This window comes from Amblyraja radiata, chromosome 5 (assembly GCF_010909765.2).
Source record: "Amblyraja radiata isolate CabotCenter1 chromosome 5, sAmbRad1.1.pri, whole genome shotgun sequence".
Classification (NCBI taxonomy): domain Eukaryota; kingdom Metazoa; phylum Chordata; class Chondrichthyes; order Rajiformes; family Rajidae; genus Amblyraja; species Amblyraja radiata.
This window is the reverse complement of record NC_045960.1, coordinates 67,570,637-67,593,998: the sequence shown is the minus strand read 5'-3', so window position 1 is coordinate 67,593,998 and position 23,362 is coordinate 67,570,637. Positions and strand designations below refer to the sequence as shown.

At 41.6% G+C, this 23,362-nt stretch overlaps 1 protein-coding gene across 5 annotated transcripts in view; it reads left to right on the top strand.

The window, feature by feature from the left end:
* otof (otoferlin) overlaps positions 1-23,362 on the top strand; it is a 313,157-nt gene that overhangs the window by 230,780 nt on the left and 59,015 nt on the right. For all 5 annotated transcript variants that reach the window (XM_033021479.1, XM_033021476.1, XM_033021478.1 and 2 more), the window contains 12 exons: positions 230-314; positions 806-965; positions 2,689-2,875; positions 6,524-6,710; positions 6,831-7,054; positions 7,178-7,286; positions 8,382-8,565; positions 10,272-10,392; positions 15,616-15,716; positions 16,811-16,901; positions 17,841-17,957; positions 22,417-22,569. In XM_033021479.1, coding sequence (XP_032877370.1) covers positions 230-314; positions 806-965; positions 2,689-2,875; positions 6,524-6,710; positions 6,831-7,054; positions 7,178-7,286; positions 8,382-8,565; positions 10,272-10,392; positions 15,616-15,716; positions 16,811-16,901; positions 17,841-17,957; positions 22,417-22,569 — 1,719 coding nt within the window. The remainder of the gene's footprint in view (positions 1-229; positions 315-805; positions 966-2,688; positions 2,876-6,523; positions 6,711-6,830; positions 7,055-7,177; positions 7,287-8,381; positions 8,566-10,271; positions 10,393-15,615; positions 15,717-16,810; positions 16,902-17,840; positions 17,958-22,416; positions 22,570-23,362) is intronic.

Sequence of the window (23,362 nt, the reverse complement as noted above, 5' to 3'; positions counted from 1 at the left end):
AATCCTCAAATGGAGTTGAGAGGAAATACAGGGAATAAACACTCAAAACAATAAAATCACGTCATATTCCAACATCACTGAAAATAAATTGAAACTAGTATATCATTTTCCTTTTATTGTCATAGATAATTGCAGATCTGGCACTTTCGCTTCACATACTAGGCATTAGTGAAGTTTTATGCTTGCCAAAACAAAGAAAATTAATCAAAATGATTTAATTATTCTTCAGGTGATTCATTCCAAAAACCTCCTGCGCAGTGGGACATTGGTTGGCACATTCAAGATTGACATAGGAACCATCTATTCTCAACCAGGTAATCTGTGGAATCTATAACGCTAAAGCATGCCTTTTGCCCACACTGATTTACATTAGTATTGATACTTCAAACGAGCTTCTTCCGAACCCTTTCCCCATATTCCTTCATTCTGCTTGCATACATTGATCTTGACTTTTTAACTTGCGAATCTTATCCCTCATCATCAATCAGAGCGGCTTGAAGAATTTGCTTTCTCAAGGCTATTTTACCAATGTATCAAAGAGCTCCATATTCTTACAGAAAATTGGTAACACTTGGACTCATATCGACAAGGCGATCTATTTGTTTCCAAGCTAATAGCACTAGCTTTAGGCTATGAAACTAACTTACCAATTTTTTATTTAAAAAAAAGAAAGAAATATTATTTCTTTCTAAATAGCATCCATCCATTAAGGATTTCAAAATAGCATCCATCCATTAAGATTTTCAAAATTTCAATCTTGAATTTTTACGATTTTCCTGTGTTTTTATTTTTCTTGGTTGCACAGAGCATCAATTCCACCATAAATGGGCAATACTCTGTGACCCTGGTGACATTACTGCGGGAGTGAAAGGTTATGTGAAGTGTGACATAGCTGTTGTTGGGAAAGGAGATAATATTAAGATGACACATAAATCCAACGAGAATGATGAGGATGAAATAGAAGGGTAAGACATTGTTTTGTAAAGAACGTGAAACATTTTCAGTGCTTATATTTAAGATGACTTGAAATCTTTTTGATAAAAAAACTATATGCTTTGAAATACTCAAAGGCCAGGGAGCGCAGGCTCCACATGAATTCTTCTATGGAACGTTCCCGAATCAAAGAAAATTTGAATTTTAGTCTGATCACATTGCATTTCTTTCTTTCTTTGACTTCTGAGAAGTATTTGTGTGCCATATTGCAACGTGGATGATTTAGATACAGATGAAATTGTGTACATATTCATGGTAAAATGTAGTTATGGGGAGAATTTTCCTTAATGAAGCAGAATACCAGCTATTGTCCCAGAAAATGGCAACACAAGTGGATAGAGTGGTAAAGAAGGGGTATGGTATGCTTGCTTTCATCGGTCGAGGATAAGAGTCAGGAATTCATGTTGCAGCTTTATAGGATTTTGGAATATTGTGTGTAGTTCTGGTTGTCCTATTCTAGGATGGATGTGGAGGTGGATGTGGATATATGGACACACTGATCTGTTTTGTAGCAAATGCCTACTATGTTCTGTGTGCTGAAGCAAAGCAAGAATTTCATTGTCCTATCAGGGACACACAATAAACTCACTTGAACTCACTTGAACTTGAACTTGAGGCATTGGAGAGGGTCCTGAAGAGGTTCACCTGAGTGGTGCATGGATTTGAGGCTATTACTGATAAGGAAAGTTTGGACAAATTTGCATTGTCTGTTGGAAGTTGAGGGGAGGCCTGATAGAAGTACGTAAAATTATGAGAGGCATGGGTAGGGTAGACAATCTGATCTTTCTTCCCAGAGTGAGAATGTCAGAGGTTAGTGGTCATAGCTTTAAGGTGAGAGGAGCAAAGTTTAAAGGAGATGTACAGGGCAAGTCTTTAAGCAGAGAGTGGTGTGTGCCTGGAACGCACTGCCAGGGGCAGTCGTAGAGGCAGATACGATAAGAGCAATTAAGAGACATTTGGATAGGCACATGAATATGCGAGGTATGGAAAGATATGGACCACATGCAGACAGGATATTAATTTAGCTTGACATCATGTTCGGTACGGAAGTCTGAAGAAGGGTTTCGGCCTGAAACATTGCCTATTTCCTTCGCTCCATAGATGCTGCTGCACCCGCTGAGTTTCTCCAGCATTTTTGTGTACCTTCGGTATGGACATGGTGGGCCGAAGGGCTGATGCTGTGCTGTTCTGGTCTATGTAATATGAAATTACTCACAATTACTGTCTGATGGCCATTTTAATGTTAAATGTCAGATTGAAGTTGATTTTTGCAAACAGATACTATTTTTCTGCTTCAGTAAATTTTAATGTCATGCAACCTTTAGAAAAATTGTCCAATATTTCTGGTTTTAATTTAACTTTAAACACATGATGTAATAACAATAAATGGCATTGTAGTGCATCATTGTGCCTTTCATAAGTGACCTTAATGTCATGAAATGGATTGTGATTTTGTTTCATTCCCAAATTATATTTTTGCCAGTACATTGCCCTCAAAAATCACAATCTGCCTTTAGTATGGAACAAACTGGGATTTCATTAACAGGATATAATTTTGGACTTCAAGTGTAATAACACACACAAACTATTATTTTTAATATCTAGTTATAACAATGAAGCCAAAATCTAATTGTCATGCCACGATTAACCCTGGATAGTTTGTAGCTTTATCATTCAATTATGGTTTATCAATAGGAACTTGTTGCTTCCTGAAGGAGTGCCCTCAGAGAGGCAGTGGGCTCGTTATTATATCAAGATCTACAAAGCAGAAGGACTGCCGAAGATGAATACCAGCATTATGGCTAATATGAAAAAGGCACTCATTGGAGAAAACAAAGACTTAGTTGATCCCTTCGTTCAAGTGTTATTTGCAGGACAAAAGGTATAAAAGACAAATGAGTAATGTGCAGTGTGCTGAATTAATAGCCATAAATTTCACAAAATGTATACATTATATTCAACTATAAGATGGTCAGTCAGGCTATTGAGCACCGTAGTTGGAATGTCGTGTTACAGCTGTGCACGATGTTGGTGTAGCCACATTTGGAGTAATACCGAAGATAGACACAAAATGCTGGAGTAACTCAGCGGGACAGGCAACATCTCTGGAGAGAAAGAATGGGTGACGTTTCGGGTCGAGACAGTTCTGGTTGCCCTGCTATAGAAACTATTTTATTAAACTGGAAAGGGTTCAGAAAATACTTTTGATAATGTTACCAGGTCTGGAAAATTGGAGTTATGAGAGGAGAGAAGGTCATTTTACCTTGGACCTAGGAGACTGAGAGGTGCATGTTATAGAGGTTTATAAAATCACGAGGGGCCTAGATAAGGTGACAGCCACATTATTTCCCCCTGGGTAGCTGAGTATAAAACTAGAGGGCATAGGTTTGAGTTGTGATAGGTAAGATTTACATAGGACTGCAGGCATAAATGTTTTCACATAGAGGTAAATATAGGGAATGATCTTCCAGAGGAGGTGGTTGATGCAGGTAAAATTATGATATTAAAAAAAATTAGACAGGTATAAGAGTAGGTTATGTTTGGAGGGATGTGGGCAAATAAGACTAGGTTGGTTAAGCAATGGTCAAAATGGATAAGTTGGGCTGAAGGATCTGTTTCCATGCTGCCTGACTCTTAAGCCCCTGTCCCACTTTCACGACCTAATTCACGACCTCTGACGACCTTAAACGACCTAAAGAAATTAAGGACGCGGTAACCTACGACCTCCTACGACCTTCCACAACTATTTGTACGGCCTACGACCTTCCACGACTATGTCTACAACCTCCTACGACTATGTTGAAGACCTCCCACGACTATGAAGAAGACCTCCTTCGACCTCCTTCGAAGAAGACTGGCTTCAACCATATACGTTTTACTGCTGTTTGCAGTAGCCCTTTTGCTTCAGCAGCCTTTTAAGAAAGGCAGAAGGGGAAGAGCAAGGGTGAAGAGGAAGCACAAGAACAGGTCAATGGATGAATGGAGATGATGTGATGGACTGTCCCATACACCAGATGACTGGAAGAGAGTGGCACTGGGCTTTGACAAAAGATGGAACTTTAAGCACACATGTGGGGCAGTGGATGGCAAGCATGCCGTTCTTGTCCCTGTCCCTTTCCCCCTCATTTTCCTTTTTGTACAGGATGGCATTCTGCTGGAACCATTCCTCAAGGTCCCCCTCCTGCTGCCTGGTGAAGGTGTAGGGCATAACCTTCCCCCAGCCCTCCCTCACCACCAATGGGGCATCTGCCTCTGATGCTGCATCAGACCCAGGAGAATGGGCTGCTTTGCTACTTCAAATGAGGCAGTGAAGGATGGGGTGGTGGTGGGGACATATACTACCACCCTGGTCTCCTCCTCCAGGGGCCTATCATGCAGGGCTACCTCCTCCTGCACTCTCACCTCCTGTGGCATCACCTCCTGCCACTCCTCCTCTTGTGTGGGCAACACCTGCATGGCCTTTTTTTTAGGGTTGTGCCCTCCCGCTGTGCTGCATCACTGGCATCACAACCTATTAAGACCAACCTACGACCTACCTACGACCGACCTACGAGTAAAAAGTATAGATTTTTTCCATGCCGACCTTTTTTTTTATTCGTGGACATTTTTTATCAGGCTAGAAAAAACGGCGCAACCTACTTGATGCCACGAGTACCTACGACTAGCATCACGATCTACTATGACCTACCTACGACCTTGTGGCGACCATGCTGCGAGTATGAGTCAAGGACAAACTCGGCAGAGGTCGTGAATTAGGTTGTGAAAGTGGGACAGGGGCTTTAGTAACATTGTTTCTGAACCTTCAATGTAAATTCCTGCTCTGTTGCTCACTTTTGGTTATTATAGATTTTTAATCTTGGCTATTCTTTGTGTCAGATGGATCGTTTCTTTGGTCAGAGTTTATATATGTATATTTAGATGTATTCTAAAACTTGTTAAGTCCTTAAAATATCGATGAGTTTCTTAATCTCAATTTATTTTATCTATTTACCGATAAATTTACATAGTGTAAACTGAAGACAATATTGTTTCCTTGCATGGTGAAATCCTGAATTAACAACAATCCCAATGAGATTCTCAATTCAGTTTAGTTTAATTTATTGTCATGTGTAAAGAGGTACCGTGAAAAGCTTTTTGTTGCATGCTAACCAGTTAGCAGAAACACAATACATGATTACAATCGATTCATTTACTGTGTATAGATACATGACTTCTCATGACTGGGGAGAGATTTAATCCCAAACAACGAATATTCCATCTCTTTCAAAAAACTGTAATGATATCAGAGACTTGTCAAATGTTATTTACTGAGACATGGTTTCTAAACTCAGTTTACTTTGATCTTCTTTAAAGTTAAGATGGGTCATTTAACATATGTCAGCCTGGTCTTAAATATTAACCACCTTTCAGTTCTTCCTCGTGCCACAAACCCATAACAATAATCAGACTGTTGGAGGAACTCAGCAGCTTTGGCAGTGTCTGATATAGGAAGCAGACAGACAACGTTTATGCTGGGCCTGATCTCAGACAACGACGAGAAGGCCTACCGGGAGGAGATGGCTGGTCAAGCACTCTGGTGCCAGGATAACAGCCTCCTCTTGAACATCAAAAAAACGAAGGAGCTGATCATGGACTTTAGGAGGGCACATCATCCGAGGACGTACACTCCATTGAGGATAAATGGGGATCCTGTGGATAGGGTGAACTGTTTTAAATATCTGGGAGTCCACATCTCCGAGGATATGACATGGGCATCACACGCCTCAGCACTCGTGAGTAAGACAAGGCAGCGCCTTTACCACCTCGGGCAATTGAGGAAATTCAGAGTGTCTCCGAGGTTCCTCCAGTGCTTCTACGCAGCGGCGGTGGAAAGCATCTTGTCCGGGAACAGTACCATCTGGTTTGGGAATTGCTCTGCCAAGGACAAGAAGGCTCTGCAGAGAGTAGTGCGTTCGGCCGAACGCACTATGGGAACTTCACTTGCCCCTCTGCAGGAACTATACATCAGGAGGTGCAACTCCAGAGCCAACAATATCATGAGAGACCCCTTCCACCCCTGCAACGGACTGTTCCAGCTGCTACGGTCAGGCAAACGCCTCCGTTGCCATGCGGTGAGAACGGAGAGGTTGAAAAGGAGTTTCTTCCCAGAGGCCATTCGGACTGTAAACGCCTATCTCACCAGGGACTAACTCTACTGAACGTTTTTCCTTCCATTATTTATTATGTAAAAGAATATGTGTGTTATGATTGTGTTTATAGTTTGTTTGGTTGTTTGGTTGTTTGTCTTTTGCACAAAAGTCCGCGAGCATTGCCACTTTCATTTCACTGCACATCTCGTATGTGTATGTGACAAATAAACTTGACTTGACTTGACTTGACTTGGTTCTTCACATTGACCCGCTGAGTTCCTCAAACAGTCTATTTTTTGCTCATGGTTTCAGCATCTGCATCTCCTTAACAATAATCATTTTACCTACTTAACCTTCATAACCCTGAACTGCTTATAACCAGTCTTCTACTTTCTTATTAGGGAAAGACCTCTGTCCAAAAGAACACTTATGAACCGTCATGGAATGAACAAATCATATTTACTGAAATGTTTCCACCCTTATGCACGCGAATTAAAATCCAAATCCGTGATTCAGACAAAGTGAATGAGGTTGCTATAGGGAGCCATTTTGTCGACCTGAGGAAGATTGCAAATGATGGAGACAAAGGTAAGGAAATGCTAATTTCCTGTGAAGATTTGCTTAATTTGCTCCGACACAATTTGAGGATTTTTTCCATCTCCTTCATTAGAAATCTCAAGTGCAATTCTTGTCATCTCCTTTTTATAGGATTTCTACCCACTTTTGGTCCTACCTGGGTGAATATGTATGGGTCCACACGCAACTACACTTTAATGGATGAACATCAGGATTTAAATGAAGGTCTGGGTGAGGGTGTTTCCTTCAGAGCTCGACTACTTATCAGTATTGGTATGGAAATCTTAGACACAAGCTCGACAGAAATAATGAGCTCCACTGATGTTCAAGTTGAATCAATTCAACAGTTATCTGATGTAAGTATTATTATCAGTGAAGTTGAGAGCTGTGTCATCCTGCTATACTTGTCATATTATTAACCAATTAGTTTCTGAAATTAGTACAATGCTGTATTAGTATGTTTCCATTTTTAATCATAGACTGCTACAGGAAAAACCGAGGAGTTTTTCCTCTTTGGTGCCTTTTTGGAAGCAACAATGCTTGACAGGAGGATTGGAGATAAACCAGTGAGTTTTGAAGTTACAATAGGTAAGTGTAGAGTGAATAATTAGGCTCATGTACTACTTTGGTGCTCCTTGGAGAACAAATGATGCAATTGCTCATGGCCAACTCATGATTAAAATGACTCAATAAAATATTGTAATAGGTAGGCAGAGGGAGAGCATAGAGTGATACAGCGTGGAAACAGGCCCTTCGGCCCAACTTGCCCACACCGGCCAACAATGTCCCAGCTACAATGGTCCCACCTGCCTGCGTTTGGTCCATATCCCTCCAAACTGTCCTATCCATGTATCTGTCTAACTGTTTCTTAAACATTGGGATAGTTCCAGCCTCAACAACCTTATCTGGCAGCTTGTTCCATACACCCGCCACACTTTGTGTGAAAAAGTCACCCTTCAGATTCCTATACAGGTCACCTCGGAGCAGAGGGAGAACAAGGAGGGAAGAGACAAGGACTTTAAGATTTTTGCCTTCATCACAGTGAGGAGGTGCCTGGTGAACTCACTATGGTGGATGTTAAATTTGTGTTTATTGTGTGTTTTTGTCATTTTTATTATATGTATGACTGCAAGGCAATGAAATTTCGTTCAGACCGAAAGGTTTGAATGACAATAAAGGCTACTTTACTTTATTTTACTTTACTTTACTTTACCTTGAGCCTGTGTCCTCTGGTCCTAGAGTCCCCTACTCTGCGTAAGAGACTCTGTGCATCTTCTCAGTTTCACCATAGTTTGCATATCACATATTGTAGATTGCAGTAAATGACATTAACCCTGATATTCCATGGTTTTGTAAAGGATGAATAATACAACACGAATCATAGGTTCAACTGATGCAGTGAGTGAGTAAGAGCTCAAAAGCCCAATCTGTTACACATAAACGTGAAATAGAGATATTGTTCAATAATGAGAAAACAAATGCCCTAAATTAAATATTTTGTGAATTAAGCTCCAAGGGCCTCATTCCATATTGTTTAACTCTATAGAAACCATAGAATGAGTGCTAACTCTATAGTATTGCAGTACATTATAACTATTTGCTTAACTGCTCATGATCAACTGTGACGCTAATGTTTCCCTTAATATCATTAGGAGCAAGATTTTTAATCTCTCTTCTTCCTAGGTAACTATGGAAACAAAATTGATGGAATAAGCAAGCCAATAATTTGCAGGAAGAAAGGAGGGGGGGACGGAGATGAGGAGGAGTCCGAGCTTCTCCAGAACTCGAGTGAAGATGAAGCAGATGATGAAGGGGATCTTGTTTCCGTGTCCTCCACTCCACCTATGAAGCCCGTCATTACTGACAGGTCTGTGATCCACTCATGATGATAAGACATCATCAAACTTGTTTGGCTTGTCTTTCAGAGAATGAATGAATGAATGAATGAATGAATGAATGAATGAATGAATGAATGAATACTTTATTGTCACATGTGACAAGTCACAGTGACATTCTTTGCTTGCAAACCCAAGGTATGCAAATAGTCGCCACATATAGGCGCTGACCAAGTTACAAAGTATACACGGTATCCTCGCCAGGTCCCCCTTTGTTCTCCCCCTCCCGCACCCCCTACCCCTTCACAGTGGTTGCCCCACGCCGGGTCCTCCATTGTCCATTGTTCTCCCCCTCCCTCACGGCAGTCCCCCCAAGCTGAGTTCTCCTGAGAGGACTGTGTGATGTGAAGCACACAGTTATGTTCTGACATCCAGGTTTCCTTTCAGAAATAAAGAAATCCTGTTAATGCCCATCTTAAGAGTGTTTACTCAGGAATTTCTGAACGGCATCTAAATATGGTATCTTCATGTAAGAGGAGAGGCATCCTTTCCATTACTTTAAAAACATTCTATTGTAATTAATGTGGTACAGTGCCAGAGACCCGGTTTCGATCCGGACCCCGGTGCTATCTGTGTAGAGTTTGCACGTACACCCCCAACAAGGTGATCATCCCTTTCTTGTTCCTCAGCTCCACCCATATAGCCTCAGTAGATGAACCCTCTGTAATGTCACCTCTCACCACGCCCGTGACATCCTCCTTAACCAATAACGCAGCCCCCCCTCCTCCTTTGCCCTCACCCCTGTCTCTCCTGAAGCACCTGCACCCTGGAACATTGAGCTACCAGTCCTGCTCCTCTCTTAACCAGGTTTCCATAATTATTGGACAATATACTCATTGTCTCATCTATTAGAAGTATTGGTTTCATTTAAACCCCACCATTCAGTGTGTTTGGGTCTTTTAATGAACATGAAATCGGATTACATTAGCTTCTGTTATATATTTCATGATACTGTTTGAGAATTAATTGATAAGCACCCAAACTATGATTGAGTAATGATTTCTCTTAGGATTCTTTCAAGTACTGAAACCTAGAGAGACTTATATACCCTTGAAGTTGTAAATAAATTTGGACAGTTGCTGTAATTTCTCTCTATTTCCCAAGAAAGAATTCTGGCACTCAGAGAATTTAAAATATTATGATGCTTATGTTTGTTGTGAGGACATGCTTGTTATGGAACAAAGTCAGCATTGTCCCACTGTAGCTGTGTTAGTCACCGATGTCTGCTGCATTGTTTTGGTTGCACTGAAATTTAAAGAGACATATCTTGAAAGAGTGTTTTAAATGTTGGTGCATTAAACTATTTGGCTGCAAAATATTGCCAACCATGGTGATTCCCTTAAAAATTAGATTTCATGACATTAGTCTGTATTAAGATACTTTCAAAGAGGAAGACAGTATGTTGGTATGTGGAGAGTATATGATATATTATAGAGGAATAATTTAATGTATGCATTGCTGATTATTAATGTGAAATATTAATGTTGGGAGTATGAAAATAAACTATAATCGAAAAAAAGCTTAGTATTTCTGAAAAGTGAAGGCTGTATTAGCTTTGTGTTACTGATGATCCTTTTCAGCAATATTCTGACAGAGTATCACTTAGCAACATTGGGAAGACCAGAAAACATGGTGGGAAATCTATTGATCTAATCTACATGTTCCTATTTAATTTCAGAAATTACTTCCATCTGCCATACTTTGAAAAGAAACCTTGTACATATATCAAAAGTTGGTGGCAAGACCAGCGAAGGCGACTCTACAATGCAAATATTATAGATAAGATGGCAGACAAACTGGTTAGTTTTCTACAACATTTTTTCTCGGTGTCTCTGTGAACTGGGAATTTCCACTCGCACATGATACCGAAGTGAAAAGTCCATTTGGGTGCTGAAATGCTAGATATGAAGAGAGTGCAGCACATTTAAAGGAACACTGCTAATTTGATTTTAATGAAAAACCAACTGTAAAGGAAAGTTTAGGGATGAAAAACAATTTCTATAAAGTCTGCAATTTTCCAGCCATTTGCTCCATGGTTTGGAAGCTAAAACACGTAGAGCAGCTGAAATTGTGCAGGCTGTCAACCATATTTTGGAGCAACTTGCCACATTTGAGTCGATGCAATAGAGTTGGAGGCCTCTCGTACAGAAGCCACCTTTTTCCAAAGTTAATTGACTAGTTAAGGGCCGGTCCCACTTACGTGTCCTTGGCACACAAGTTTACGCGACCTCGTGGTCGCGTTGAGCCGCGATAGTCCTGCGAAGGTCGGGCGCGATTACATGCGTACGCACAGCCGTCTGGAGCACGTGACGTCATTTGAAGATGGACACAAAGCTGGAGTAACTCAGCGGGCCCAGCAGCATCTCTGGAGAGAAGCAATGGGTGATGTTTCGTGTCGAGACTCTTCTTCAGTCTGAAAAGAAGGGTTTTGACCCGCAACGTCACCCGTTGCTTCTCTCCAGAGATGCTGCCGGTCCCGCTGAGTTACTCCTGCATTTTGTGCCTATCTTCAATTTTCTTGGCCCCGCTCTGGGAGTAGAAGTGGGGGTGGATCCGGACCACAATGGCTGTGAGCCCCAGGCCGATGTCACGCACAACTACATACCCCTCCGCGCTTCTAAGTGGGACCGACCCCGTGCGGCCATAAGATGCCCGTACGCCTCAACGCGACCACGAGGTCGCGTAATTTGCGTGCCAAGGACACGTAAGTGGGACAGGCCCTTTACAGGGCACATCCCTGAGTAAATCCTCCATGTGCACATGTGCAGATCCCTGAGTAAGTCCTCCCTTGGCTCAAAAAACAAATCATGATCAGGAGCCCATCTCTCGAACCCACCCCATGCTTCAGCTCTGCCTTTGCCACTGCCCACACACTCTCCTCCTCCACAAGCTCTCACCCCCACTCCACCATCTCCTACCCAAATCACCCCACTCATTAATCATCAGGCTGAACCCTTCAATAGCACCCAATCTACGCTGGCCGATGCCTCGTCTCCCTGGGCCCCTTGTACTCCTGTCTCCCCAATGTAAGCCAAGTGCAGACCTGACACTGAACACATTTTCCTCTGTGTGTGTTCCACATTGAAGGAAGAATTTCTTTAGTCAGAGGGTGGTGAATCTGCGGAATTCTTTGCCACAGAAGGCTGTGGAGGACGTCAATGGATATTTTTAAGGTGGAGATTGATAGATTCTAGATTAGTATGGGTGTCGGGGGTTATGGGGAGAAAGCAGGAGAATGGGGTTTAGAGGGATAAATAGATTAGACATGATTGAATGGCAGAGTAGACTTGATGGGCTGAATGGCCTATTTCTGCTCTTCTTACATGAACATGAACAATGGCAGGGTCCTGGATCCTGTGCTTCTTAACCCTCCCGCATTTTATATAGTTTTGCAGGTGATATATCATTTCCAAGACTTTTCTAAACTGCCTTAAATGAATTTGTTTTCTTTTTTTCCAACAATTATGCATATTATTTTTACTGGAACTGTCAATTCATTCAAATTAACCTATTTACAACCAAATACTTTATTGCATTAATACACAAATTATATACAGCAAAGGGGAAAAAATTATTATCCAGCCCCGTGACGTGAACGCTTCTGCTATGCCAATGGCTTGGGTACTCCATAGTAAAATCTGCTAATGACACAAAAGACAGTTGAGTTATCAGTGCATGAAAAAGACATCAGGAGCCTGCAAAGGGATATAGATAGATTCAGTGCATGGGCAAGAAGCTGGTGTATGGAGAATATTGGAAATTATGAGTTTATCCAGTTTGGAAAGATGAAAGAGAAACTAATGTGAAGTGAGAATTACTGCAATATGTTATCATAATCGTAATCTTAATTTATTAGCCACGTATGTTTTTCAACATACGAGGAATTTGGTTTGCCATACAGTCATAGCAAAATAGCAACAAGGCACACAACTACATAAAAATTTGACATAAACATCCACCACAGCGGCTCCTCCACATTCCCCATTGTAAAGGAAGACAATAAGGTCTTATCTTCTTTCCTCCTTTCCTCGGGGGAGTCGAACCATCCGCAGCCAGCGATCGAGCTCCCATGTCGGGGTGGACTAAGCTCCCGCATCGAGATGGTCGAAACTCCTGCGGCTGGGACTTCCCGAAATCGGTCCCTAACCGGGGACCGCGAGCTTAACGGTCCGCAGCTCCCGCAGGTTGGAGCACCAAAGTCCGACCTCTGGCAAAGGTATCGCCCGCTCCAAAATGTTAAAGTCCGCAGGCTCCGCGGTTTTGGAGCTCTAGAAGTCCCAAACAAGAGGCCGCCAACTCCATGATGTTAGGCCGCAGTGCCGACGGGGATACGACACGGAAAATGTCGTATCTCCGTCAAGGAAAGTGATTTTAAAAAGTTTCAGCCACCCCCCCACCAACCCCCACAAATACAAAAACTAAAGATAAGCTAAAACATACATTTTACAACAAACTAAAAACACAAAGAATGAAAAAGAGGTAGACAGACCGTTGGTGAGGCAGCCATCATGCGGCGCCCCCGGTGGTAAAGAGACAGGTTTTTACAAAGGCATCTGAGGATCCTCGTCCGTGTAAAGCAACACGTTAGCATCCATGTCCTATCAGTAATTAGGAATATTACTGGAATGTTAGATCATTTTGCAAGAGGCATGGGTTTAACTGTATGGGTGTTCTGGTGCAGTGTTACAATACACAGGTGAGCTGCACTTGGAGTACTATGCACAGTGTTGGTCTCAATACATAACAAATACTGTGCTGTGATGAGAGGCAGTGGAGGAAGGCTTCATTCCAAAGAGGAAGAAAGATTCCAAGGGGAGTAAGGGGCTACCGTGGCTCACAAGGGAAGTCAGGGAGAGTATAAAAATAAAAGAGAAGAAGTACAAGTTAGAAAAGATGAGTGGGAAGCAAAAGAATTGGGTAATGTTTAAAGAGCAAGGAAGATAACTGAAAAGGCAATACTGGGAGAAAAGATGAGGTATGAAGGAAGGTAAGCTAGCCAAGAATATAAAGGAGGATAGTAAAAGCTTATTTAGGTATGTGAAGAGGAAAAAAATAGTTAAAGGTGAAATTATTATGAGGAACATGGAAATGGCAGATGAGTTGAACAGGTACTTTGGATCCGTCTTCACTAAAGAGGACACAAACAATCTTCCTGATGTACTAGTGGCCAGAGGATCTAGGATGGGTGAGGAACTGAAGGAAATCCACATTAGGCATGAAATGGTGTTGGGTAGACTGAAGGGACTGAAGGCTGATAAATCCCCAGGGCCTGATGGTCTGCATGCCAGGGTACTTAAGAAATCTTGGACGCATTGGTGATTATTTTCCAATGTTCTATAGATTCAAGATCAGTTCCTGGGGATTGGAGGGTAGCTAATGTTATCCCACTTTTTAATAAAGGTGGGAGAGAGAAAACGGGGAATTATGGACCAGTTAGCCTGACATTGGTGGTGGGGTTGATACTGGAGTCAATCATAAAAGATGAAATAGCAGCACATTTGGATAGCAGTATCAGGATCGGTCTGAGTCAGCATGTATTTACGAAGGGGAAATCATGCTTGACTAATCTTCTGGAATTTTTTGAGGATGTAACAAGGAAAATGGACAAAGGGGAGCCAGTGAATGTAGTGTACGTGGACTTTCAGAAAGCATTTGATAAGGTCCCACATAGGAGATTAGTGGGCAAAATTAGGGCACATGGTATTGGGGGTAGAGTGCTGACATGGATAAAAATTGGTTGGCAGACAGGAAACAAAGAGTAGGGATTAACGGGTCCCTTTCAGATTGACAGGCTGTGACTATTGAAGAAAGCGAATGGCATGTTGGCCTTCATAACAAGAGGAGTTGAGTTGAGGTGAGACTGCACCTGGAGTATTGTGTGCAATTTTGGTCTCCTAATTTGAGGAAGGACATTATAGCTATTGAGGGAGTGCAGGGTAGTTTCACCAGGTTAATTCCCGGAATAGCGGGACTGACATATGATGAAAGAATGGGTCAACTAGGCTTGTATTCACTGGAATTTAGAAGGATGAGAGGATATCTTATAGAAACATATAAAATTCTTAAAGGATTGGACAGGCTAGATGCAGGAAAAATGTTCCCGATGTTGGGGGAGTCCAGAACCAAGGGTCACAGGTTAAGAATAAGGGGTAGGCCATTAAGGACTGAGATGGATCACAGTTTAAGGATAAAGGATTAAGGATTAAGGAGAGGGGTCACAGTTTAAGGATAAAGGGGAAATCTTTTAGAACTGAGATGAGAAAAACATTTTTCACACAGAGAGTGGTGAATCTCTGGAATTCTCTGCCACAGTATGTAGTTGAGGTCAGTTCATTGGCTATATTTAAGAGGGAGTTAGATGTGGCCCTTGTGGCTAAATGGATCAGGGGGTATGGAGAGAAGGCAGGTACCACCTGCAATCTTAGAACTTTGACATGTTGATGCCCCAATTGTGCAACCACTCAATATTAAGACTAAAATTTGTGCTTTGGATTCCTTGGTTTTCAAGTTGTTAATTTTAGCTGCAGTATCTCCAGATTCTTGAGCAACATGTCATCCTGCAGTGTCCTCACATATCCCCAGGGGACCGGATGAAGAAAGACATACACAAAATCATAATTTTCACATTAACGGTGGGAAATAAAGCAAAGAAATGTTAGTAAGACATTTAAAAGATACAAATTGACTTCCAGTATGTGAACTGTATTAAAGTCAAACTGCTAATGTGACACAAGAGAAAGCCAGATAGAGCCACACTGGCAGATTATTTGACTGTTGGATGTTTTTCCAATTAGTGCTCCAACACATTTTCAACACATCTCCCCTGTCCAACACATTTTTAAAGAGCATAATAAATTGTCAAGCAAGTCTGGTAAGTTACAAGCGGGCGTGGAAAGGAGGCCTTCACGTGTTTCAAGGAAGAGTGGGAATGGCGACCCAACAGAGTTTTAAGGAGGCGGGAAAATGTGATTTGTTTTCTTCAGTCTTGTGGTTGTGTAACATCGTCCAACGTTTGACAATAGGAAGAAGGTTTAAACGATGTTCAGGAGATCATGAAGACAGAAAAACCACACCCAGAGCGACGCCTCCGAGGCGTCCTGGAGGAGCTAAGCAACGGATGCAAGTGCGTATAAATGCAGATACTGATCACCCCGCTGTAAAATGCTGGTAATGCTGCATTAATCTGTTGGACCAAGTCTATCAATACTAATTAATTATTTATTTAATTAAAGTGCGACCGGCTAATATCTTCATGTTGAGTATGATTCAACAGATTCATGCTGAAAACCTCAGTGACTATCTTAAGGACATACCAAATTTTAAGCTTTTCTTTTCAATTTAACGTTTTAGTTTTGACTCCACTGCTTTATGTACCAACTGTGTATTTTTCAAGCATTAACTATTTATTTTGAGCCCTGCTCCATCATGTTAAATGCACAGTCAGTCAGATGCATTTAGTAATGCTCTTTTCTCTGGGACATAAAATGTGTGTTTGGCACAAAGTTAGTAGACAATAGGTGCAGGAGAAGGCCATTCGCCATTCAATGTGATCATGGCTGATCATCCCCAATCAGTACCCCGTTCCTGCCTTCTCCCCATATCCCCTAACTCCGCTATCTTTAAAAGCCCTATCTACCTCTCTCGCGAAAGTATCTAGAGAACCGCCCTCTGAGGCAGAGAATTCCACAGACTCACAATTCTCTGTTGTTACAGCTGTGGCACCTAAGTCTGGTCGTCCTGCACCAGGTGAATATTACAGAGAGCATAACACTTTTAGAAAGGAAAGAAGCAATTCTCCCTAGCATTTAGCCAACATTTCTTTCTCCACAAGTGCCACCAAAAGCAAATTAAATACTCATTTTACTAATTGCTTAAAATGTTGAGGCATTCTTGAATATGATACAGCCTCTGTACTCCAAACAAAATATTGATTGAAAGGTGTTTTCATATATTCCGAAACCGTATAATGATCTGAAGAAGGGTCTCAACCCGAAACGTCACCCTTTCCTTCTCTCCAAAGTTGCTGCCTGTTCCCACTGTGTTACTCCAGCTTTTTGTGTCTACTAATGGTAACATTTACAGATTTTGAAATTGAGAATGAAATGATTGTCTTGGATCACATGGGATAATTGAGATGTTCTTCTATTTCATATGCAAAATACTTTTTGAAGACATCCACTTTGTATTTGATCTATTGCCTCCGCATTCTCCCAACAGCCGTTTTGTGTCACTGGGAATGAAGGACCAAAATGCACTAGGAAGGACAAAGCTGGACAGAGAGAGACTGAAGGCCTCCATAAGGGAGATGGTAAATGAAACTTTCCCTGGCTCTTACAGATGATTAACATTAAGAAACATTGCTGATAAACCACGGACTTAGGTGCTCATGCAAATATTGCTTTAGATCTTCATTGTGGCATTCTAGTTTGTGCAGAATTCAATAATTTATAACGTTAGACCTATTATTCTGTTCTACACTGGTCTAGAATTGGGGGGCATAGTCTCGGGTGAAGTTGTTGAAGTTTAACAGTGGATGAGAGGAAATGTCTTTACTCAAAGTTGTGAATTTTCAGAATATCACAGCACTTCTTATGTTCAAATGATGAAATAAAATTAAGACAGAGATTTAAAAGGTATTTGGTCTGCAAGAGGATTGAAGGATGCATAGATTAGCAGGGTTGACACTGAGGATCAGCTATGAAGCACAGGGATGGCTCGTAAGGCTATATCCCCTTTCTCCTGCTATGTTCTCACAGTCAATCTTAGGAGAAGGATCTGAAGATTCAGAAGGCAGAAAAAATTCTAATTTCCTAGTTAATTAATTTTTCATGTAACACTTACTCTTCATAGCTCTTGGAACTCCTGTAGCATTTCAATTTAAGATAATTTAGAGTTGTGACTCCCATTTTAATTAAACCTCACAATACACAGCAAAGGGTCAAGTGGCTGCACTGCTTAGATTTTTGCTCCCGCGAGAGACATTTGCCTGACATTTTCAAAATCATTCAGCGCAGGGAAAATTGTTTGAAAGATACCATGGATGACGAGAAATAACTTGCTGTACTGCTTTGATAGATGATAGCTGTCAATGACCAATACTAATTCCACAAACCTAGTGGTTATTGCTATTCAAAATAAAATGCAATAGGCAATGCTGAAAGCGTAGATCCTCTTTTTAAAGACAAAACATACAGAAGGTCTGATTGTAATCTTTACACTGAATACAAGCAAATGTGTCTGATTCCAGGAGAACATGGCACAACAAGCAAAGACAATCCGATCCCAGGTGAAGAAAAACACATTCAAGGACAAAATGAAGCAGGTTCAGAGCTTTCTGCATAAACTCCGCTTTATAGCTGATGAGGTAAGAGATTCATCTGGATACAGAAAGTAAGAAACATATTCAATTTTGCTGAGTTCAGTACAGCAGAATCTAATATTGAATTCATATTTTCTTCATGGTTATGCTCACGAATAAAGTAGAAAATAAGTATGGTTAACTTTTATATTTTGCTTAATTAATGCTAATAGTTTTCTTTCACTTTCTCCCTTTCCTCTCTCACTTTCACTCACACTTACTTGGCCTCACACTTCCTCTCACTCTCATATTCACTCACACACTTTCTCTCACTCTCTCTCACTCTCTCTCCCACACTCACACTCTCTTACTCACACTCACACACTCTCTTTCACTCACACTCTCTCTCACCCTCACTCACACTCCCACACTCTCACTCACACTCTCTCTCACACACTCTCTCTCTCTCTTTCTCTCTCTCTCTCTCTCTCTCTCTCTCTCATTCACTTTGTGTCTCTTTCACACAAACACACACACACTACATGACTGCCATTCCAAGTGCCTCATACAAATAGCTGACAATTTGTATGCGTGAGCTATTGTATTAGTTATTGGAGCTCATTACAGTTACCAATTAAGATATCCTAAGGTTATGTAAATACCAAATATTTCTACCATTGTTTCAAAACCCTGGCACAATATCACCAACGTGTGTTCCCGCTGAGTTACTACAGCAATCTGTGTCTTTCCTTGGTAAACCAGCATCTGCAGTTCCTTGTTTCTGCATTTTAAAGGGCCTGTCCCACTTAGGCGACTTTTTAGGCGAGTGCAGGAGACTCTGCGCTCGCCACATGATCGGCACATGGTCGTCACACGTTCGCTGGTGGTCTCTGGTGAGTCTCCTTCATGGTCGCGAGGAGTTCCCGCATTCTGGGAATTAGTCGCAGCCTCAGTATGGTCGCCGCAAATTATTCAACATGTTGAAAAAATGTGGTCGCCATGGAGAAAATCGACAATCCTGTTGTCGTGGGTGCAGTTGTAGTGAGGTCGCCATGTAGTTATGGGTAATCGTAGGTAGTTTTAGTTAATCGCCTTTGCTGACCGGGCATTTTCATTGGCTCATTGGGGGAAAAAACGTAAGCATGAGTTTTCAGAACCAAGGATAACCGACCGGTAAAGTTAAATGCCCGCCAAACTTCACAGCTGTGTATCTCTGGCTTATTAAAAAGTTGTCTGGCTTCTTAAAAGTGTCTTAACCTTCCTGTTCATCGTGGTGTGTGTCTGTATCACCTTGGCTTTGCACCGTGTGAATTTCAGACAGCGCTCCCCCGCTTTCCCTGGCCCCTGCCTTTCCGATGTGCGTGCGTGCGTGTGTGTGTGTTCCACTCTGACAGTTGCCATTCCAGTTCCCGGTTTTTCAGGCGACAGCCGGGAACTTGACAGTCGCCGCCAGTCCGCTGAAAAATCGCTTAAGTGCGACAGGCCCTTTAAGCTCCTTGCAACTGCCTCAGTGAATATACAATGACTCAGCACAGGCCAAGAAGTGAATATGTTTTCTTGCATCCTGTGTGATTCAGTGACTCAATTTGTTTGTTTACTAATCTGATTTAAGAGCCTCTGATACCCTCTGTATTATATTACAATCTTTAACAGTGTCACTGATTAAGATACTGAAGGACACCTGATAAGTTAAATGAACTAAATACTTTGTTAAACAAAAGAACATGCAGAGTCAGAGAGAAAAAAATATTTTTCATTGTACAGTAAGTTCTGTTTCCAGTGACAAGCACGTAAGTTCCATGATATATTATTGCAACATACACAAAGTGCATTTGACTGCACAAAGCCATCTTTAAAGGGGTACACATCCAATATTGTTTAAGTTACATACATCATATCATATATTTAATAATGGCAAATAAAAAGAAATGATAAACATCTGCAAAAATCTGTTCAGTCTCCTAGTGCTTTGCTTTGACATAAGGTTCTCCAGATACGTCTAGCAGGCTTTTCATGGTGAACCTATATGTGTCCTCTGATCTATTTTAAGAATTCTTTGCTTATTTTCAGTCAGTTCAAGATGTGAGCAATACATTTATGCACAGGATAAACATGGCAGAAGATGATAGAAATACTCAGTGAGCTAGACAGCATCATCGGAGAGAAAAACAAAATGCTTCAGGTAGCATCAGGAAATTTGGATGCTGCCTGTGCTCTGTTTATTTTATTTTATTTCACATTTCCAGTATCCACTCTAATTACTTTGCATACTCGTATCCTGCTAATTTCTAATATTCTTCAAACATTCAATTCTCTCTTTGACTGATATCTTCAAAAAGTTTTTAAAGTTCTTCAATTGTTCTTGTATCTCTGGTGATAGAATAGCATAGAAACATAGAAAATAGGTGCAGGAGTAGGCCATTCGAGCCAGCGCTGCCATTCAATATGATCATGGCTGATCATCCAAAATCAGTACCCCGTTCTAGCTTTCTCCCCATATCCATTGATTCCCTTAGCCCTAAGAGCTAAATCTAACTCTCTTGAAAACATCCAGTGAGTTGACCTCCACTGCCTTCTGTGGCAGAGAATTCCACAGATTCACAACTCTCTGGGTGAAAAAGTTTTTCCTCATCTCAGTCCTAAATGCCCAATCCCTTATTCTTAAACTGTGACCCCTAGTTCTGGACACCCCCAACATCGGGAAAATTTTTCCTGCATCTCCCCTGTCCAATCCTCTAAGAATTTTATATGTTTCTATAAGACATCCTCTCATCCTTCAAAATTCAAGCAAATACAATCCCAGTCAACTGATTCTTTCATCATACGTCAGTCACGCCATCCCAGAAATTAACCTGGTGAACCTACGCTGCACTCCTTCATTAGCTATAATGTCCTTCCCCAAATTAGGAGACCAAAATTGCACGCAATACTCCAGGTGCGGTCTCACCAGGGCCCTGTACAACTGCAGTAGAACCTCCTTGCTCCTAAACTCAAATCCTCTCGCAATGAAGGCCAAAATGCCATTGGCTTTCATCACTGCCTGCTGTACCGGCATGCTTACTTTCAGTGACTGATGTACAAGCACACCCAGGTCTCGTTGCACCTCCCCTTCTCCTAATATGGCACCATTCAGAAAATAATCTGCCTTCCTGTTCTTGCCACCTCAGATTTATCCACATTATACTGCATCTGCCATGCTTCAGCCCACTCACCCAACCTATCCAAGTCACCCTGCAACCTCATAGCATCCTCCTCGCAGCTCACACTGCCACCCAGCTTTGTGTCCTCCGCAAACTTAGAGATGTTACATTTAATTCCCTCGTCTAAATCGTTAATATATATTGTAAAACAACTGGGGTCCCAGCACCGAGCCTTGTGGCACCCCACTAGTCACCTGTCATGCTGAAAAGGCCCCGTTAATTCCTACTCCTTGCTTCCTGTCTACCAACCAGTTCTCTATCCATGTCAATACCCTACCCCCAATACCGTGCTCTAATTTTGCACACTAATATCTTGTGTGGGACTTTGTCAAAGTCTTTTTGAAAATCTAGATACACCACATCCACTGGCTCTCCCTTATCCATTCTACTTGTTACATCCTAAAAACATTCCAAAATATTAGTCAAGCATAATTTCCCCATAATTTCTGGAACTGTGTAAAGATAAGGCCATATTGGGAAAATGTTAACGCAGTTGTTAAAAATATCCTGCCCTGTGATGTATCTGGGGCACATTAAAGATATAGTAAAGATAGAAGATACATATTTGATTAAAGTTTTGCTTGCAGCAAGTAAGAAGGCCATTACCAGGCAGTGGCTTAATGAAAAAAGTCCAAAACAGGAACAGTGGTTAGAAATTGTGCGAGACATCTTTACTATGGAGAAACTGACATATTCCTTGAGAGTCAAGGAGAATTCATTTGAGAAGATCTGGGGAAAATGGACTGTTTATTTGAGCCATGACACCACTAGATAAATGCCGAGCTAGATATGGGAAGATTGTGTTATATAGAACTAGATGGCATGTTTGTGTGAATATTGAAATATCTCCAGATAACGAATCAATGTAATGTTTTTTTTTAAATTGGGAAGTGAGCCACATGGACTTATTCCATTTTTTAAATATATTTACTTTTTTTTTCCCTATCGGTGTTTTTCTTATTTTGTTTTATTTATGGTGATGGTGTTGCACTGTTTGTATATATCTCTGTGAAAAATCAATAAAAATGTAAGTAGAAAAAAAAAAGTATAATTTCCCCTTGATAGATCCATGCTGACTTTGACTGATCCCACTGCTTTCTAAATGCGTTGCTATAACATCGTTAATAATTGACTCCAGCATCTTCCCCACTACCGATGTAAGGCTAACTGGTCTATAATTCCCCATTTTCTCTCTCCCTCCTTTCTTAAAAAAGTGGAGTTACATTGGCTACCCTCCAGTCCACAGGAACTGATTCAGAGTCGAGAGAACATTGAAAAATTGAATAGCTTCCTGCAGTTTCTAATATTTCACATTTCTATTGCAGCCCCAACACAGCATTCCCGAAATTTTCATCTGGATGATGAGCAACAACAAGAGGATAGCATATGCTCGAATTCCATCCAAAGATATCCTGTACTCAATCGTGGATGAAGAAACAGGCAAAGACTGTGGCAAAGTTAAAACAGTCTTTCTAAAGGTAATGTCAGGTTGTCAACTGGCAGGATTATTGGATGGGTTTAATCTTCTGGAAGGAAAATCCAGGGGAGCCAAGAATTTTTTGCTTGGACAAAGTACAAAGTGCTGGAGAAACTCAGCGTGTCAGACAGCATCTTTGGAGGAAGTCAATAGGCAATGTTTCTTATCAGGACCTTTCTACAAACTCTTGCCGAAGAAGGGTCCTGACCAAAGATCTTATAGCAGAGCAAGATAGACCACTCCTCCGAAATCCAATGGACTGACGTGTAGTAGGTGACGGAACGTCACGGCCGCCATTTCTTTAAGCGACACGCGGGGAGAGAGGGATCGAGAGAAGGGAGAGGGATCGAGAGGGGAGAGGGATGGAGAGGGAGAAGGGGAGAAGGGGGAGAGGGAGAAGGGGGGAGAGGGAGAAGGGGGAGAGGGAGGGTGGAACGATAGCATGTTATAACGTTCAGCCGTCCCATTCCGACCAAAGATTATAGAGCAGAGCTCCTCTAGTATCTTTGATTGCAACCGCCGCCGCCGAACCCCCCGGCCCACCATTGCACCCAAAGATGATAGAGCAGAGTTGTATAATCTTTGATTGCACCCTTCTTCACGGCGGGCTTGTGATCTTTGCTTGTGATGTCTCGACAATTCGAGGGCTATAACGGGTAACAGCCGCCGCGTTCTCGGACTTGAATCTGAGCTCGAAAAATCTCGTGGTCACTGGGCCTAATGTGTCCCGCGGGCCATATTTTGGAGACCAATCCCTTACAAGAACAAACCCAAAAACGTAAGTGTTAAAATTG